This window comes from Perognathus longimembris, chromosome 9 (assembly GCF_023159225.1).
Source record: "Perognathus longimembris pacificus isolate PPM17 chromosome 9, ASM2315922v1, whole genome shotgun sequence".
In the NCBI taxonomy this organism is placed as follows: Eukaryota; Metazoa; Chordata; class Mammalia; order Rodentia; family Heteromyidae; genus Perognathus; species Perognathus longimembris.
In genome coordinates this window covers 29,584,008-29,598,182 of record NC_063169.1, presented here as the reverse complement: position 1 = coordinate 29,598,182, position 14,175 = coordinate 29,584,008, and the positions used below count along the sequence as shown (strand labels likewise).

At 38.9% G+C, this 14,175-nt stretch overlaps 1 protein-coding gene across 2 annotated transcripts in view; it reads right to left on the bottom strand.

The window, feature by feature from the left end:
• Snx14 (sorting nexin 14) overlaps positions 1–14,175 on the bottom strand; it is a 90,386-nt gene that overhangs the window by 64,739 nt on the left and 11,472 nt on the right. For both annotated transcript variants that reach the window (XM_048353876.1, XM_048353878.1), the window contains exons 5-7: positions 10,150–10,193; positions 7,963–8,050; positions 4,020–4,104 (exon numbers count right to left, since the gene is read on the bottom strand). In XM_048353876.1, coding sequence (XP_048209833.1) covers positions 4,020–4,104; positions 7,963–8,050; positions 10,150–10,193 — 217 coding nt within the window. The remainder of the gene's footprint in view (positions 1–4,019; positions 4,105–7,962; positions 8,051–10,149; positions 10,194–14,175) is intronic.

The window sequence follows — 14,175 nt, the reverse complement described above, 5'->3', positions numbered from 1 at the left end:
TCTGCTGGTAAAGTAGTCTTTGCAAGATGGCTACAACAAAGATATTACTTCTCATGTTTTTCTGCCAGTGACAAGACAATGAATTGGTTTTGGGTTTGTTTGGTTTTTTTTTTGGGGGGGTGGTATCAGTTGCAGGACTTGAACTCAGGATCTAGACACTGTCCTTGAGCTCTTTTGCTTAAGGCTAGCACTTTACCACTTTTGAGTCAGCTCCATTTCTGGTTTTTGAGTGGTTAACTGGTGTTAAGAGTCTCACAGAGTTTCCTGCCTGGGCTGGCTTTGAACTGCAACCCACAGATTTCAGCCTCTTGAGTAGTTAGGGTTATAGATGTGAGCCACTGGCACCTGGCTTACATAAAATAATTTTAAGAGTATAACTTGAAATGCTTCTTGTAACTGAGGAATTACTATTACCAAAGGCCAAATAAACCAGGAACTTGATATAATTTAACATAAAGTCTATAGCATAATTCCCAAAATTTGCTCTAACTATATTGAGATTACAAAGCTGAGAAAAATGGTTCCATGGTCAATGAATTTGGGACATGCTAGACTATTTGTGTGCTGCAGAACTATTCACAGATTTTGGAACCTACTGGGAATTTCTAGGAAGGGAAGCCAATAGACTTTAATGATCATCAATGTACAGTAGTATGTATTATACAGAATACATTTCACAAAGCATTACCAAGTGCTGACACAAGGAAAACCTCAATTTACCATAAATATAGAACACAAAGTAATTTCATTAAAAAGGAACATTTTAGTGTGAATTTACTAAAAGAAAAGTCCTCAGTGAAGATTTTATTTAATCAGAAAACTTTCACTGGGGCTGGGAATATGGCCTAGTGGCAAGAGTGCTTGCCTCGTATACATGAGGCCCTGGGTTCGATTCCTCAGCACCACATATTCAGAAAATGGCCAGAAGTGGCGCTGTGGCTCAAGTGGCAGAGTGCTAGCCTTGAGCAAAAAGAAGCCAGGGACAGTGCTCAGGCCCTGCGTTCACCGCCTAGGACTGGCAAAAAAAAAAAAAAAAACAGAGTTCCAGGGTCTGGGCGCGGCGCTGATGCCGGATCCTGGCAGGCACCTGCTGCGTTAGACCTACCCGGGCGGTGCCGGACCGACCGACCGAGGGAGCCTCAACTCCTAGCCAGCCCTGGTGGTCATGGCGGTGTTTCACGGGAGAATGGGGAAGACGTGGCAACGTGTCCTAGCTGTTCCCTTATCAGCTCCTTCAGCTAAATGCTGAAGAAACTTTCAGAATCCAAATCCTGAAGAGTTGGCAATGAGCCAGGATGGAAATACCAAGTGCAAAGTTACTGGCTTCTTCACAGAGACAACTACTTTATGGCTTTCTGTTAACTAGAATGTGGATCTTTTAAACAACTGCCGCGTTCATCTTCAAGTAGAAAAGTGAGCTCATGGCATGTCAGACTTGGATTTCATACTTCCAACTTTGAACTATAAGTTGGACGTATACTTAATGATCCATTTGGATTTAAAGATAATTATAAAACAGTGCTTCCTCTCAGTTTTATCATTTTTGTAGTTTCATCCTAATTCACTAATTATAACAGCATTATCTACCTCAATCATGAGAGCCTCAAAGTTAAAAGGTTATATTTTTTGTTTAGATATTAAGATTATTAAAATTAGCCCTTTCCTTGACATTTGACATCAGCTTTGTCATTCTAACCCTAAGAAAATCCCATGTTTGTTTGTTTTTGTTTTTTTTTGCCAGTCCTGGACCTTGGACTCAGGGCCTGAGCACTGTCCCTGGCTTCTTTTTGCTCAAGGCTAGCCTCTCTGCCACTTGAGCCACTGTGCCACTGTGCCACTTCTGGCCATTTTCTATATATGTGGTGCTGGGGAATTAAACCCAGGGCTTCATGTATACGAGGCAAGCACTCTTGCCACTAGGCCATATTCCCAGCCCAGAAAATCCCATGTTTATCAGGGCTGCTCCATTTCCCTTGCCAAGCCAGTCTCCTTACACTTAATGCATATAGTTCAAGTGTCCTGTTAAAGAGAAAATGTAGGCCCAGTTTCTCCATAGTGACAAGTTTGTGATGAAGGTAGGCAGATCTAAGGTGAAATCAGAGAAATGGAGTCTGTAATACTCTTCGTGTTCCTTGAAAGTCAGGACAAGATAAAAAGGAACAGCTAAAGGAAGAGAAATAGATGAGAGGAGTGAAACATGCCAACTTAGTAAGCAAAATGCTTGAATGATTTTGCTAGATCAGAAGAAATATTTCTGAGTCTGTATTTGTTTGATTTTTCTGAAGCTGGGGTCTCTGTAGCCAAGGCTGGTCTCAAACTTGTCATCCTCCTGCCTTAGCCTGGGATTGCAGACATGCATCACCATGCCTGGCTATTTGTGCTTTGATAAGAATGATGAAATAGGGCTGGGGATATAGCCTAGTGGCAAGAGTGCCTGCCTCGGATACACGAGGCCCTAGGTTCGATTCCCCAGCACCACATATACAGAAAACGGCCAGAAGCGGCGCTGTGGCTCAAGTGGCAGAGTGCTAGCCTTGAGCAGGAAGAAGCCAGGGACAGTGCTCAGGCCCTGAGTCCAAGGCCCAGGACTGGCCAAAAAAAAAAAGAATGATGAAATAGTCTTTCAGGTAGAAGATAATGGCAGGTCTTTGCAGCAGTGCATGCCAAATCTCATGGCCTTAGGTTGTTATCACTAAAAGGCCAACCACCTACAATAGAGAATGACTTTGACAGTGGGAGAGGGATCTGAGTAAATATGCCCATGAGGGCACATCTAATAGGCTCCACAGCATGCAACCAAAGCAGATGTTCATGGCTGCCAAGAAATGTTACCTGCAGAAAGAGAACTATAGGAAGCTAGGCTCTCAAGCTTCCTTGGCTGCAGTGCTGAAATTAGGAAGAAGTCAGAGTCATTTACATGGAAAATTGGAAGCCCCCTTATAAGCCACTTTGCTGTGTGAAAATTCACTAATCTGGCAGGTTGTTTTGGGGTATGGCTCCTACTATTAGAAAATAGTTTGCTATGGGCTGGGGATATGGCCTAGTGGCAAGAGTGCTTGCCTCGTATACATAAAGCCCTGGGTTCAATTCCCCAGCACCACATATATAGAAAACGGCCAGAAGTGGCACTGTGGCTCAAGTGGCACAGTGCTAGCCTTGAGCACAAGGAAGCCAGGGATGGTGTTCAGGCCCTGAGTCCAAGGCCCAGGACTGGCAAAAAAAAAAAGAAAATAGTTTGCTAGAATGTGGGTGTTCATTTTCCTGATTTTGATAAATGTGCTTCACCTAGTTGTTGGAGGTTTAAATTAAAACATATGAGTAAACAAAACAAAACAAAAAAACAGAGGGCTGGGGATATAGCCTAGTGGCAAGAGTGCCTGCCTCGGATACACGAGGCCCTAGGTTCGATTCCCCAGCACCACATATACAGAAAACAGCCAGAAGCGGCGCTGTGGCTCAAGTGGCAGAGTGCTAGCCTTGAGTGGGAAGAAGCCAGGGACAGTGCTCAGGCCCTGAGTCCAAGGCCCAGGACTGGCCAAAAAAAAAAAACAGAAAACTTTCACTAAGCACATGCTTTGTGTAAGTACTATCAGTTCCAAGGCCTACAAATGCAATAATAATTATAATTTTTACTACAGAAGTAACATGAGAATTGTGATATGTAGAAATGAATACAGTAACAGAATAGAGTATGGACTATAATAGGTCAAAAATGTTAAAGTCATCATGGAGAAAGGGGAAAGACATGCAAGAGATTCCTCAAAGGAACAAACTATCATCAAATAAAGACATTCTTCAGTAATATAGCTAAATGTTTAAATAACTGTATTTTAATTTTCAGAAAACCTTGGAGTTTTCATACCTTTATAGTTACAGACAACTGAAAAGAATTTCATTTTAAAGCATATTCTCAGAGCATTTATGCATTTAGCAGTTGATGTGTCCACACTCAGATACTTCAAGTCAAAGCTGACATATAAAAACAAAATTGCTCATACTATGGTGGAAAACTGTATTACCTTTCTGTCTGGCTTTAACTATCACTTCTATATGCTTCATTGCTGCTTTTAATAATTTCTTGGTTATAATAGATGGAATATCCACCTAGAAAAATTCAACATGAAAATAAAATTACAGAAATAATTATCATGAAGTTCCAATGAGAAGAACACTATATTTAAGATACTGGAACAAATCTTAAAAATTAGAGTTATTAAAAATACAGTAGAAGCATTTTTGAGACCATTTCACAGTATGGCAAGTATACTCAATAGTACATATGTTTTTAAATTGCTAAGAGTAAATTTCAAATATTCTCACCATAAAAAATGTTAAGAATAAGAGATAACAGGAATGTTACCTAGTTTCATTTAATTATCTCATTGTATTAATTCATCATAACGTTTTATATTCTTCAAATATACATGATTATAAATTGTCAACTTGCAATAAAACTACAGGCATTCAGAATAGTGCATAAGTGCAATTTAAGTCATACTAACTACAATATTAAGTAGTTTCTTTGCCACACTACAAAAACATGCTAAAAATAAAAATTAGTATGCTCCAAGTGAGTGAATTATATAACATGTAAATTATAACTTGAAAAAAACTGTCATTAAAAAAGACAAGGAGAGCAGGGGCCAGTGGTTCACAACTGTAATGCTAGCTACTCAAGAGACTAAGATTGAGGATCATAGTTCAAATCCAGCCCAGGCAAGAAATTCCATGAGACTCTCATCTCCAATTAAGCACACGTGTGCACACACGTGCGTGCACACACACACACAAATTGGAAGTGCAACTGTGACTCAAGAGTACTAGCCTTGAGAAAAACCACAGGGACAGTGCCCAGGCCCTGAATTCAAGCCCCAGGATCGGCACAAAAGGGAACATATATGTATGGTCATTTACACAGACAGTATAAATAGGTGTCTATGTAAGAGTCACACTCCAAGTAAGGGATGCTATTATTTAGAATCCAGTAGGCTATCTTAAGCCCTAACATGGCAGAATTATTGTATTAATACTCATTGTTAATTCATTGGAAAGAGAATAACTTATTTCAATTTGTAATTGAAATGTCTATCATTAACCATCTGATATTTCTTACACAACTGTTTATTAGACTCAATCTACTATAAAATAATTGTTTCCAGAGGGCTGGGGATATGGCCTAGTGGCAAGAGTGCCTGCCTCATATACATGAGGCCCTGGGTTCGATTCCCCAGCACCACATATACAGAAAATGGCCAGAAGTGGCGCTGTGGCTCAAGTGGCAGAGTGCTAGCCTTGAGCAAAACAGAAGCCGGGGACAGTGCTCAGGCCCTGAGTCCAAGCCCCAGGACTGGCCAAATAAATAAATAAATAAATAAATAAATAAATAAATAAATAATTGTTTCCACAGCCTTTGCTGTTTTGTTTGGGGTGATCCTGGGGCTAGACTTCACAGCAGGCGCACTGTCCCTGAGCTTTTGTGCTCCAGGACAGCACTCTACTACTTAAGCTAGAGCTCCATTTCTGGCTTTTTGGTGCTTAATTGGAGATTAGACTCTCACAGACTATCCTGCCAGTCTGGCTTTGAACTTTCTTTGATCTCAGCCTCCTGAGTACCTAGGATTATAGGCACGAGTCACAGGTGTCCAGTGAGAACCTTTCTGCAAAACATGATTGGTCTCTCTCCCTTTGAGAGCACCCACATTCTGTTATAGAGTATCCCTGCCTTTCTTTCTGGCTTGTGTCTGTTTGTCTACTTGCCTGCTTGCTTTCTTACTCACTCAATAAAGCTCTGCAAAGCTTTCTTACCATTGGGGGGGAAAAAAAGATTAGGGGCTGGGAATGTAGCTTAGAGGTATAGTGCTTGCCTAGCATGCCCTGGGTTCGATTCCTGAGCACCACATAAACACAAAAAGCTGGAAGTGGCACTGTGGTGCAAGAGGTAGAGTGCTAGAAGCCAGGGACAGTGCTTAGGCCCTGATATCAAGCCCCAAGACTGGCCAAAAAATAAAATAAAATAAATATCAAAAATATATACCAGGGCTGGGAATATGGCCTAGTGGCAAGAGTGCTTGCCTCCTATACATGAAGCCCTGGGTTCAATTCACCAGTACCACATATATAGAAAATGGCCAGAAGTGGCGCTATGGCTCAAGTGGCAGAGTGCTAGCCTTGAGCAAAAAGAAGCCAGGGACAGTGCTCAGGCCCTGAGTCCAAGGCCCAGGAAAGAGTGATAAGGAAGCTGCTGAATGGCAGTGGCTCACACCTGTAATCCTCTTTACTCATAAGGCTGAGATCTGAGGATCTCTGTTTCAAGCCATTCCAGGCAGGAAAGCCCAAAACACTCTTAATCTTCAGTTAACTATCAAAAAAAGTGTAGAATGCTGGCTTTGAGCACAAAAGCTCAGGGACAGCTCCTGGGCCTGGACTTCAAGCCCCAGAACTGGCACCAAAAAAAAAAGAAAGAGTGATAAGGTTATATATCATTAAATACACATTAGGAAGTATAAAAGCTGTTCTATTTGCTATTTAAGGTATTTCCCCTTAACCTGAGAGTAGGGATGGGAGGGAGAAAATGGGACACAACAATGGAAGGGATGACACTGATCACAAAGCTTTGTATAAGAATATTTATGGAATTACAACCTCTTCCTACAACTACTTATCGCCAATTAACTAATAGAAAACCAGAAGGGAACTGTTGCTCCAATAAGAAGAGCACTAGCCTTGAGCAAAAAGAGCTCAGGGACAGAACCTAGGCCCTAGTGTTCAAGCTCCAAGACCAAAAAAAAAAAAAAAAAAAAAAAAATCCCCATGCAAATAAACAGTAGTGCACAAAATTATTTTTCCTGGCTGTGTTAACTGGAAATTAAACTGCAACAAATCTTCAAATATACATTTTTATTTTTTTTTGCCAGTCCTGGGCCTTGGACTCAGGGCCTGAGCACTGTCCCTGGCTTCTCTTTGCTCAAGGCTAGCACTCTGCCACTTGAGTCACAGCGCCACTTCTAGCCATTTTCTGTATATGTGGTGCTGGGGAATCGAACCCAGGGCTTCAAGTATACAAGGCAGTCGCTCTTGCCACTAGGCCATATCCCCAGCCCCCAAATATACATTTTTATGTATACCTATTTCCTTAACTTCAAATATACATTTTAGGTACATCTATTTCCGTAAACTGTATTATAAAATGGAGCTAAATTTGGAAGAACAGATGTCTTTAACTCTTAATAAAGATGACGTTTTTAGTTGGCCATGGTGGTGCACATACATAATCCAAATATGAGAGATACAGAAAATCTCAAGTACTAGGGATCTCAAACTCAGGATAGGTTAGACTATATTACAAGTCACAGTTTCAGCACATGCAAGGCCCTGGGTTAAGTTCTCCAGATCTCAAAGGCTGAAAAAGGTAGAAACTACCCTTAGTGTACCAATTTGGATTTGCATTTGTTCTGCAAACTTCCCCACAATCACCATTAGTAGATATTAATGATTTTATCCTTCCCAATTAGATAGCAAAATTTGAAAGATTTTATAGAAACATTTGCCAAAATTAATCTTTATTAATGGCTGATATATTATATACTAATTCATTGTAAAATGCTTAATCCTACTGAGCTGATACGATAAAGCAGTAGACACTGTGTCTATAGCAAACAAAGTACAAATATATATCAGCCAAAACCCAAACACACAAAATATGGACCCCCAAAAATGCTTTAAAAAAGATCATAACCACTGCTTATTTACTCTATAAACTCATCTATTTTAAATAGTATTTTCCTCTATAGTTGTCTTTTCATTTCTAATTTCCTGAAACCAATGTAATCCAGCATTAAAGAAAGCATAACTGATGAATGGATCAGAAATAATTCATTAACTTTTTAGCCTAAAAACAAAGAAAAAAATAAGATTTAGAATACATAATGCCTAAGTCCCAAATGTCTTATTACAAATGTATACCTTGTGAATCCTTCGTATTAAAACAGATGCAAAAAAACGCAATGTTATTCTCAGTTCATCAACAAAGGACTCATCATCTGTCACATCCCTTCAATGGAGAAAAGCAAACATTTCAGAAGTTTGAAGAGATACAGTTTCATCTTCTTGAAACCCAAAGAAAGAATAAAATTTCCTCTTTTGCTTAATTACTTAAATGTTCATTTTATTCACAAATAATACATTTTATTGTAGAATACAAAAATGTATTCAAAAAGAAAACAAGCATGTCTTGTAATTCTAGCAACAAGATGTGATCATCATTAAGTTATAGCACATCTTTCCTTACTGACATACACATGTACTGATTTTTTTTTAAACATCTAAGATCATTTTCTAAGCATCACTGAAGAAAAAACAATGATACTGGAGAAACAATGGGGTATAAAATGTGAAGGTAGTTTTAAACGAAAATTCTAACAAACTTCATCTGCAGAAGTACTTCCCATTTTTCTGTAATTTTTGATGTCTCTAGAGGAACTAGGACATTATCCTAACAAACTCTAGATTTATCTCAAATACTAACATGTTTTTAATTAGAAAATTCATATTATATTGAATTCATATAAAATTGAGGCAGATGTTAGAGATTTACACCTATAACCCATATCAAATATATAACTAAACATATTTCTAAACATATATGTTTGTTTGTTTGTTTGTTTGTTTGTTTATTTATTTATTTATTTTGGCCAGTCCTGGGGCTTGGACTCAGGGCCTGATCACTGTCCCTGGCTTCTTTTTACTCAAGGCTAGCACTCTGCCACTTGAGCCACAGCACCACTTCTGGCCATTTTCTGTATATGTGGTGCTGGGGAATTGAACCCAGGGCCTCATGTATACAAGGCAAGCACTCTTGCCACTAGGCCATATCCCCAGCCCCTAAACATATATGTTTAAAGAAACAGATTTATTAAATGATACGTTAGACCTTCATGAATTTCAAATTAGACATTATTTCTTCAGATGTTAAGCATTTGGTGGGGAGGTATGTAGTAGTGGGGCTTAAACTCAGGGCCTGGGTGCTATCCCTAAACTTTTCCACTCAAAGCTAGCACTCTACCACTTTGAGCCATGGTAGCACGCCCAGTTTGCTAGTGGTTAAGTCACGGACTTTCCTGCTGGGGCTGGCTTTGAACGATAATCTTCAGATCTCAGCCTCCTGAGTAGCTAGGGTTATAGGCACAAGCCACTGGCACCAAGCTTCTTGAGCATTTTTTATGTCCTGAAAGGTACAGGCCTGTTGTGTTCTGTGTACACCAAAACCAAAGTTACGTGGGGGAAAAATATTAAATTTCCACAAAATCTCCTGCAATGATCTATCAATTTAACAAAACACTTGATTATAGATTTCTCCCCCAAAATACAATTCTTTCAAATGTGGAAACTATACCAAAAATAAAACAATTTGTGTGTCTCAAGTTCTCATTATCTAGGTCACACTGCTTTCCAACTCTCAGTATCTTCCTGACTCAGCATTGTAACCACTAGGATTACAGGCATGTGCCACCATGACCAGCTCATCAATACTTTTTTATGAGAGTTCTGGAGCTTAACCTCCAGGTCTTATGCTATCACTAAGCTTTTTCTCTCATGGATGGTTTGCCACTTGATCCCTGCCTCTAATTCCAAATTATTTTTTCCTCCTAAACTTCAAATTCACCAATGACTTTTTTTTTTTTTTTTTGGTAGGCCATGGGGCTTAAACTCAGGTCCTAGGCGCTGACCTTGAGCTCTTTCACTCAAGGCTAGTGCTCTACCACTTTGAGTCACAGTGCCACTTCCAGTTTTCTGGTAGTTAATTGGATAAGAGTCTCACAGACTTTCCTGCTTCAGATCTGAGCTTCCTAAGTACCTAAGATTATAAGAATGAGCCACCAGTGCCCAGCTCATCAATGATTCTTAATTAGGTAATACTTGGTAATCTCTGAAAATATTCTTTGCAAGTTAGAAAAGGAGGAGGGAGTACACTGCTGACATCTAATGGGATAAGGCCAGGACTGTTGCTAAATACCTTATATTATACAATACAAAGATCTGGCCTAAGCTGTCACAAGTTGAGAAATTCTGATTTACACTAGAAACACATCATTAGCATGCTTAGTGTTAATCACTATATTAAAAAAAAAAGACTGGTTTCAAAGAACATACCTGTACCATGGATAAACAAAGTTTTCCAACACTAATTCAAGAACCTGCATAAAAGTAATTTTTAAAGAAAAATAAAATTAGTTCTGGGAAAATAAACTATTACTTAGTAACATATAATAGTGTAATAGTAAAATTGGTCTTTGGTAACACATATATAGTCATGATATATTTTGTTATAATTTCAACTTTATTTCAACTTTACATGGCTAAGAATTAAAGAAAACATTTGAGAAAATACTTGGAAAATCATAAAACTATTCCTATAATTAAACAAAATGTTTACAGTGTTCTTGATACTGAAACTTCCCTGTACCAAAAAGAGTTCTTTGGAAAGGTAAATAACAGGTCAAGTGATTTTTGTTTTGCTTTTTGCATTCCTTTTTCTGTGTCTGTATTCTTAAATAAGATAGAAACTGGCCAGGAGAGGTGGCTCATGCTTGTAATCCAAGCTACTCAGGAGGAGGGCCACTCTGAACAAAAATTTAATGAGAACTCAAGCAATGGGTAAGCATACCTGTACAGCTACATGGAGGCCACAGATAGGAGAACTGACGTCCAAGGTTGGCCTAGGCAAAAAACACAAAATCCTACCCAAAAGCTAAAGCAAAGAAGGTCAAGTGACATAAATCTGCCTAGCAAGCATGAGACCCTAGGTTCAAACCCCAGTACTGCCAGGAGGGGGGAAAAAGGTAGAAACAACTAAGAGTTACATAAATGATCAAAATTAGGGGTCAGAAGCCAGGCTCCAGTGGCTCACACCTGTAATCCTAGCTACTTAGGAAGCTGAGAGCTGAGGATCTTGGTTTGTTGCCAGCCCTGGCAGAAAAGCCCAGGAGACTCTTATCTCCAATTAATCACAGGAAAAGCCAGAAGTGGAGCTGTGGCTCAAGTGGTAGAGTGCTATCCTTGAGCAGAAGGAGCTCAAGGTCAGGGCTCAGGCCCAGAGTTCAAGATCCAGGACCAGCAAAAACAAATTGTCAGTGATTGATGAGTTCTATTGGAAGGACAGTGACTAAAAGGCATTAAAGGGAGTTTACTTGTATATTCTCTCTCTCTCTCTCTCTCTGTCTCTCTCTCTCTCTCACACACACACACACACACACACACACACACACACACACACACACACACAGAGTATTGGTGCTTTAGGGCTTCCTTGTTTGACTGCTCTTTCACACATCTCCAGTCCTGCCTTTTCTGTTATTTTGGAGGTGTATTTTTCTGTTCTAGCTGACTTTGAATCTCCATAATCTGGATGTCAGCCTCCTGAATAGCTAGGATTTTAGACAAGAGCCACTAGTGCCTGATTCTGTAATGTTTACTTCTTGATCTGGATGCTAAATATATGATATGTTTGCTTTGTGAAAATTGTATTTGTACTGTTAAAAGCAGTATATAAGACAAATGTGAAAAAGTAACAAAACAAAAAATCCTAGATTAACCATTCAGCCCTAAACATAAACTATTTCTTATATCTTAATGTAGTAGCATGTTGTTAACATTTTTCTTTGTTGTTGTTGGGGGGGGGGGTTCTGGAGATTGTACTCAGGACCTCTACCACTTGAGCCATGTCCCAGTCTTTTCGTTTTTGTTTTTCTGACAGGGTTTTGTGCTTTTACTTTGGCTGGCCTTGAACTGCAATTCTCCTACTTCTGCTTCCCATGTAGATAGGCTAGATGAGTGAGGGGTCACCACACCCAGCTTATTTTTGCGATCAAATCTCTATCCACTAGCCTATAATCATGATCTTCAGACTTCCACCTCCAGAGCAGCTAAAATTAGACTTGCTCTACCATACAGGACTCACATGGTATAACTTTTATACAAAGAACTATGTAAAAATTGCATGAGAAAAGCAATAGAGACAAACTGTAACCATACATATTACCAGTAAGACGACCAAATTAGACTATGTGCTTTCTTTGGCCAGAGTAACAAAATCTGCAAATTCACTAATTTCAATATAAAAGTCATTTGGATTTTTTAAACTACAAAAATTAATCATTAATTATATTCATTGGGAAAAAGATACTCACAAAGATAATAAAATGTAGGATGGGGACATTAAGATGTTATCTTTAACCATTTGGTCTTCCTTTATTTCCAGCATGCAATCAATCATCAAATTCTACTGAATTTCCTGGGATTTGCTATTGTTCTTTGGTGCCACTCCTGAGGCTAGAACTCAGGGCCTGGGCACTGAGTTTTTTTGTTTGTTTGTTTTTTGTGGGTTTTTTTTTGCGCAAGGCTAGCAATTTAAACTACAGCCACAGCTCAAGATTAATTGAAGTTTAATTGGAGATAAGAGATTCATAGACTTTCCTGCCAGAGCTGGCCTCAAATGGCAATCCTCAGATCTTAGCCTCCTGAGTAGGTAGGATTACAGGCATGAGCCACCAGCACCCAGACTGACTTTACTTCCTGAGCTGCTCTTCTTGTCCTCATCTTGTGTCCCCTTATATTATGATAGCAAAAGCCTCTGAATTAGCACAACTACTTCCAGCTTGCTCTCTTCCAAAAGGTGCCACCAGAGTAATCTAAAATATATACATGATCATATCACTTGCTCTTTATATAAAGCCCTCAATGTATTAAAGCACAACACAGGAAAGAAAAGGAGCTGCACTGATTTTGAAGATGAGCTCTGCAACTGTGACCACTTACTTCCTTCCCGCCTCCCACAGCTTCCTGTGAGCCACATCTGAAGCACTAATTATACCACTTGAAAAGCACTGGCTTCCGATCAATCAATTAAAACCAAACTCTATCAGCATAACTTTCAAAATCTTTTGATTTCTAAAGAGCTACATAAAAACAAAGGGTTGGTAGGGAGTGTTTTGTCTGTCGCAGAACTAGGATTTTAACTCAGGGCCTAGCACTTGCTAGGTAAGTGTTCTACCTCTTAAGTTACAACCTTGACTTTATTTTGCTTTAATTTTCAAAAAAAAGTCTTGAATTTATGCTCTGGCCAGAATACTTCTATTTATACTTCTTGTATACTCAGGATAACAGATACTTCTCATCATGCCCAGCATTTTAATGACTGAGATGGAGGTCTTACAGATTTTTGCACAAGCTGGCCTCAATCTACAATCCTCTCAAATCTCAACCTCAAATATCTAGGAGTACATGTGTGAGACACTACAAGCAGCTACACTCAAGTTTTTGAGAGTTCTACTATTAATCAAATACAAAAAAAAAGATTAAAACACTCCAAATTCCTGCTTATTTCTGATTGGTAGTAGCAATAATAACACCCATTTCATCCACTGGATGTACATTATAATGCATATATGCTCAGCACAGAGCTAAATACACAATAAGGATATCAATAAATAATCACTATAAAATATCCTTTTGGCTGGGAATGTGGCCTAGTGGTAGAGTGCTTGCTTTGTATGCATGAAGCCCTGGGTTCGATTCCTCAGCACCACATACACAGAAAAAGCCAAAGCACAAAGAAGCCAGGTACAGTGCTCAGGCCCTGAGTTCAAACCCCAGGACTAGCAAAAAAAAAAATATATATATATATATATATATATATATATCCTTTCTTGGATTCAAATATGGCTCAAATGAAAGCAGAAGGCTTTCAGGTGCATAATGGTATTCTTGAGCTACTTAATATTCAATTTTTTCAAAATATAATCATCATCTACCAACAATATGTCAACCAACTGTGAACAAATATGTCACCCAAACTGAGAACAAATGAGACCACACACACATTCAGGAACTTGATTGTTTTCTAGATGCCTGGAAAAGACAAGACTATAACAACCAGTTGGACGTGTGGCTCAAGGAGTGGAATACCTGTTCAGCAAGTGTGAGACCCCAAATTCAAACTCAAAAAGCAAAACAAAACAACTAAAATATATATACTAACAAAAGAAGCACATAAAATGTAACTAGAACAAAAATAAGAAACATGCTTTTTATTGAAAATTACCCCTGATCTACCATTATGAAATGGCTATTTCCTATAATAAAAATATCTGTTTTTATGAGGCAAGTAATAACCTGGTA